Source organism: Ceratina calcarata, unplaced genomic scaffold (genome assembly GCF_001652005.2).
Source record: "Ceratina calcarata isolate Rehan_Ccalc_2016 unplaced genomic scaffold, ASM165200v1 scaffold545, whole genome shotgun sequence".
NCBI classification, from domain to species: Eukaryota; Metazoa; Arthropoda; class Insecta; order Hymenoptera; family Apidae; genus Ceratina; species Ceratina calcarata.
In genome coordinates, this window is record NW_017176622.1 from 1 (window position 1) to 6,309 (window position 6,309).

Below are 6,309 nucleotides of genomic sequence, written 5' to 3' on the forward strand. Positions count from 1 at the left end.
AATAGATTCGTACTGGCAAGCGATAAGCAGATGGCAGTTTTTTATTCATTTAGTTATCTATTAAATGGATAAATAAATATGATTTATTTCAGTCACTTAAGCTCAGGAATGGATTAGGATAGTATTTTGTAGGAATATAAATTTTAGGAAAAGAAGAACATTCTTTATAATAATAAAGTAATTTAATATAGGATTACACTTGTCGAAAAGGTGAAAAGTTCAAGTTCAACATTTAATATTCATTTAAATACTAATTACAAAAATCTATTATTAATACATTTGAATATTGGACACAGTCTTTAAAGGATTACTAAGTAAAAATGTAAATGATCTAACACGTCATACATTTAGAGATATTTAGGAATAGTCTTTTAAGAAGGTATAATAAAATGCCTATTCAGTCTTGTTGGAAATGGGTTTAACAAATAAATATTCGCATTTTAAACTTTTTAAATTAATGAACTTTATTTCTGATCTATGTGTTTGGAAGTGATACTTGAAAATGGACTCGACCTAGTGAAACAGATTAGAATCATATAAAATAGATAGAGACAATGATTCATAGCATTTATGTTAATCTTGTCTATTTCTATGTAAAATGTGCAATGCTCTATTATTAATTTATATAGTGTGGGCGAAAACGACATCAGTATTGATTAATTTTTCAATTGATTTTCCATAGGAAAACTGACGAGTCTTCATTATTTAAATCGACACTGTGAATGTTTTACATAAAATTCTAAGTAAAGCGAGAGATCAAAGATTTGAAGTATAAGTTACGTCGATGGGAAAAGGTTGGACTGGCAAGTTGCAAATGAATTTTTCGTTAAACTTGGCAAGTTTCTAGCAAGGGAAGTGTCGTTAGAGACCGGGTGACTCTCTCCCCTTTGATGTGTATCCGTAAACCTGAGGAGCGTCTTGAGAACTTCCACGGGAAACCTTTTTATTTTTATCAACCTTTGAGCTTCCTACTGCTAACACAGATTTCCTTTTGATACGTCTACGCTCCTGCCTCGCACTGAATCGTGACCTACCCAAACCTACAGTGCATTCTGCGTAATCCATTCATTAAATATAGTAAATGTCCCAATTTCTGCCCTCTCAATTATTATATTGAATTACATGAAAAATCATAGAGAGAAGCCATTGAGTAAAAATTCTTAATAGAAAGTCTCAACAGAAATTGTAACATATTTCTCGTTTAANCAATTTCGTTGTTACTAGCTGTACATTTTTATAAATTATTTCTACATTATTTTATTGCCCTATATAAATAAATAAATGAATAACGAGTTAACGACGTTGGTGCATCATCGACGATGATTTTTGCGAGGAACCTGAGACCGCGGAAAATCGTAATATCGGCTGCGGGCGACGTTCGCACATCTTAGTTAGAAATCCACGATGCCTTGATAATCCCGTCGTTTGTGAAGAATCCTCCTCTCTCGGGGAAGGCGTGCATACAAATTTCTCTAGTCGATATGCAAATTCGTAACTAGACGTTCGGATCCTCGGGGTCACCCGGGGCGGGGGAGGATGGGCGCGCAGGGGTGGAGGAGGGAGTTGTAGGTGGGAACCGAATCAATGAAAGCCATTACTGTGCCAGATTATTCGGTGAAATTCGCGGGAAGTAATTAATGCTAGCTGTCAGGAGAGGATTCAATTCGCCGGTATAAATATTGTAATCGACGGTTAACGAACTTGATCCAGCGGCAAAAATCGCTGGCCGCTTAACGAGCGCGTGTACACGTATAGAGGAGAGGACGGAAAAGTCGATTCCCTCGTTAAACTAACGCCGTAACATTATTGTTAATTACGATGGCGCCGATATTACATTTAAAACGAAATGCTGACACTAATTAACCGGCTAATAATAATTAAACTACTTCACGCATTTATCATATAAATCGAGATCGAGGAAAGTGATCGAATTTGTGTTACGCTCGTTTGGTAAATAAGAATATTACGTATGAAGATGTGAATGTGAAGTGACGTTATGAAGTTTTCTCGAAATCGGCCAACGAGCAAAACTGATTCCGACGTTGACGACCGTTTTTAATGGTTAAGGGATGGAGATTGTAGGGGGGGGAGGCAAAATTTGTTTCCCGGAAATTCGCTGGGGAAAGTTCCGCGGGACAGCAAAAGTTTCGACGACCGTGGAATTCATCGAACATTTTTCTTTCTATCGCGCGAACGGAGAAATCTTTGGAAAACCGGTCGGCGAACTTTCAGATTTATCGCCCCACGTGATTCCTTATCTTGTCTCCTCTCTTCCTTCCTTCCTTTTTTTTTTTTTATTTTTTAATAAAAAGTAGCATTAACGTTGTAACACGGGTAGAAATAAAAAATGTGAAATGAGAGACGATTATCGAGAAATCGATGAAGAAAAGGAAGAACGGATTTGCCAGGATCAGCGACATTATAATACGAGTGGAAATAAAACGCGAGTTCTTTCGAATAAATTCTATTTATTGAAACCGACGGAGCGAAGTTCTCGTCGAGGGAACGCGTCCGCTAGGATGCTCGCCGGGCCAACGTTACTTCCTGCTCTTGAAGCATTGCGAAACGAAGGTTGATTGCGAGAGTACAGGTAACGTACGGACGTGAAATCGGATTGTTTACCCAATCGGAGTGGAACGGCGGTGCTCCGCGGCGGTTTTTCAGGGACTCAACCGAGGACTCCAATCAAGTCGAAGAGTCCCACGGGGCAATGCGGTCGGTACTTGGAGCAGCTGCCATTACGTCCGACCACTTCGGCCTGAAGAATGTCCTCTGGCAGTGGTTCATGTCGCGAGCTCGTCGGCCTGAAAACGACCACCCATACGTCGACAATAATAAGAAGCACCGTTTCATTCTTCACGATAACGAGCTCTCACGCTGACCATTAATGCTATTTATTTTTTTTTATTGAATCTTGATTTATAGTTTATATTTCCTGGCTCTGTTTCGTATTCAGTGCATTTCTCATAGNGGGCAATATAGGTATATACTAAGTTTCAGTCTTTCTAGTGTTAATCATTTATTTCCTGCGACTGCTTGCCACGTCGATCGACGGATTCTAAACCCTAACGACGATCAGTTCTTTTTTGGAATCTGCGAGGAAGTGGCATGACACGAAGCATTAAAGCGAAAAGAGAGCAAGGAAACGTATACCTCGTATCTCTGAAGCTTTCCCCATTCGGAATAAGAGGGGACAAGAGTCGAAATAAAAGCGCAATGAAAGTGTCCCGTTCGTTCTTCGCTGCTTTTTATGAGCACGCGAGATTTGCAAGACCTATTGTCATGTTCGTTCCCGTACGATCCCGGTAACCGTTCCTCCGTTACAATGTACAAGCTTTGATACCGATCGAAAGGGAAATAAATTTCCTGCAAGACGTTTCCAATTCCTTAGGCAATATCAAAGTTTATAAAAATTGAAGGTACGGTAATTAATTAAGATTGGTTCATACGTGGACAACTTTTTTTACCACTAGAGGCCATATTTAAATTAGACAGTAATAAAGGAGGTATAATTTAATTTTAGTAAAAATTTCTTAGAAAAAAAAACACGATTTTCTAAAATATCGACAGACGATTCGACTGAATTGGAAGAATCGTATTGACAATAAACAGACTTCGAGAGGCCGTCGAACGAGACGAGTTTCGGGATCGTTATCCGCGAGAACGGCGACCCAGATTTCATAGAATCTGTCCGAAACAGACGGACCGCTCGCGGTCTGGCCAAGTTGGAAGAATATCAATTATAATCGTGGAAATTGAATCGGGCAAAGCTTAAAGGGGCGCGCGGTTGGGTGATACGTTGTACTCGGTCTCGCGCAGCCCGAACCATTTTCTCGTCGGGAACGGGAGAAACCGCGTGGAATTTTCACGACGACGAGGACGTCGTCGAGGACGATGACAATGCCGCTGCACGGCCGCCCGCGGGCCCTCTTTTTTATTCATACGTCCCTGACGTCGAGAGTTTATCCACCCACGAGTTCGACACAAGCGCACCGGGCCACGGAACTTGTGCACCTACACAGGCTTTAACAGAAACAGGGAAACCGCCTCGGAATGCAACGGCGAGAAGCTAAACCAAATTTGCTTTCCTACACGGTCTGTGTATCTACTCCAATTTGCGCCGCCTTGGACCGGCCGAAAAACCCGGCCTGCCTCCTTTTCCCTTCTCCTTTTTATTTTCGCCAACGCGAAAGGAGGTCGCGCCGACGAAATTTCCACCGGAATCCTTTAGCGCATTATGCTCCGCGTGAACAATGGCCTTCCCGGTGGGAACCGGGCGCACAGGGATTCTTTGGATCTTCGGAATGATCTACAAGCTCTCTCTATTGAGTGCGGCATCTCCAGAAGTTTTCAACCGCGTGAAAAATTTACAATTGCAATGGGTTTATCTACTTCATTCAGATACAAATCATTTATTCATTTCACTACAGAGTCTTTGTAAATAGAAAGTTTCTCATGATCGAATCACGTTCTCGTTCTACGTGCGGAACTTCGGAACCAACTCCGACCAAATCCAACCAAAGGAACAATTCTTAGTAATTGTAGGTTGATTATGCATCGATCTATCGATCACTTCGGTTGTTATCATGCATTTATAACAAATAATTGCATTGTTAACACTAGATTGCCCAAGGAAGTAATACAATATAGGTATATACTAAGTTTCAGTCTTTCTAGTGTTAATCATTTATTTCCTGCGACTGCTTGCCACGTCGATCGACGGATTCTAAACCCTAACGACGATCAGTTCTTTTTTGGAATCTGCGAGGAAGTGGCATGACACGAAGCATTAAAGCGAAAAGAGAGCAAGGAAACGTATACCTCGTATCTCTGAAGCTTTCCCCATTCGGAATAAGAGGGGACAAGAGTCGAAATAAAAGCGCAATGAAAGTGTCCCGTTCGTTCTTCGCTGCTTTTTATGAGCACGCGAGATTTGCAAGACCTATTGTCATGTTCGTTCCCGTACGATCCCGGTAACCGTTCCTCCGTTACAATGTACAAGCTTTGATACCGATCGAAAGGGAAATAAATTTCCTGCAAGACGTTTCCAATTCCTTAGGCAATATCAAAGTTTATAAAAATTGAAGGTACGGTAATTAATTAAGATTGGTTCATACGTGGACAACTTTTTTTACCACTAGAGGCCATATTTAAATTAGACAGTAATAAAGGAGGTATAATTTAATTTTAGTAAAAATTTCTTAGAAAAAAAAACACGATTTTCTAAAATATCGACAGACGATTCGACTGAATCGGAAGAATCGTATTGACAATAAACAGACTTCGAGAGGCCGTCGAACGAGACGAGTTTCGGGATCGTTATCCGCGAGAACGGCGACCCAGATTTCATAGAATCTGTCCGAAACAGACGGACCGCTCGCGGTCTGGCCAAGTTGGAAGAATATCAATTATAATCGTGGAAATTGAATCGGGCAAAGCTTAAAGGGGCGCGCGGTTGGGTGATACGTTGTACTCGGTCTCGCGCAGCCCGAACCATTTTCTCGTCGGGAACGGGAGAAACCGCGTGGAATTTTCACGACGACGAGGACGTCGTCGAGGACGATGACAATGCCGCTGCACGGCCGCCCGCGGGCCCTCTTTTTTATTCATACGTCCCTGACGTCGAGAGTTTATCCACCCACGAGTTCGACACAAGCGCACCGGGCCACGGAACTTGTGCACCTACACAGGCTTTAACAGAAACAGGGAAACCGCCTCGGAATGCAACGGCGAGAAGCTAAACCAAATTTGCTTTCCTACACGGTCTGTGTATCTACTCCAATTTGCGCCGCCTTGGACCGGCCGAAAAACCCGGCCTGCCTCCTTTTCCCTTCTCCTTTTTATTTTCGCCAACGCGAAAGGAGGTCGCGCCGACGAAATTTCCACCGGAATCCTTTAGCGCATTATGCTCCGCGTGAACAATGGCCTTCCCGGTGGGAACCGGGCGCACAGGGATTCTTTGGATCTTCGGAATGATCTACAAGCTCTCTCTATTGAGTGCGGCATCTCCAGAAGTTTTCAACCGCGTGAAAAATTTACAATTGCAATGGGTTTATCTACTTCATTCAGATACAAATCATTTATTCATTTCACTACAGAGTCTTTGTAAATAGAAAGTTTCTCATGATCGAATCACGTTCTCGTTCTACGTGCGGAACTTCGGAACCAACTCCGACCAAATCCAACCAAAGGAACAATTCTTAGTAATTGTAGGTTGATTATGCATCGATCTATCGATCACTTCGGTTGTTATCATGCATTTATAACAAATAATTGCATTGTTAACACTAGATTGCCCAAGGAAGTAAT

The 6,309-nt window shown here is 41.9% G+C and overlaps 1 protein-coding gene across 1 annotated transcript in view; it reads right to left on the minus strand.

Annotated features, from left to right (window-relative positions):
• Positions 1-2,515: 2,515 nt before the first annotated feature.
• The window catches only part of LOC108628857 (uncharacterized), a gene marked incomplete at its 5' end in the record, with an annotated part of 6,869 nt that continues 3,075 nt past the window's right edge, over positions 2,516-6,309 (minus strand). The window contains one exon of the mRNA XM_018031060.2: positions 2,516-2,804. Coding sequence (XP_017886549.2) covers positions 2,669-2,804 — 136 coding nt within the window. The remainder of the gene's footprint in view (positions 2,805-6,309) is intronic.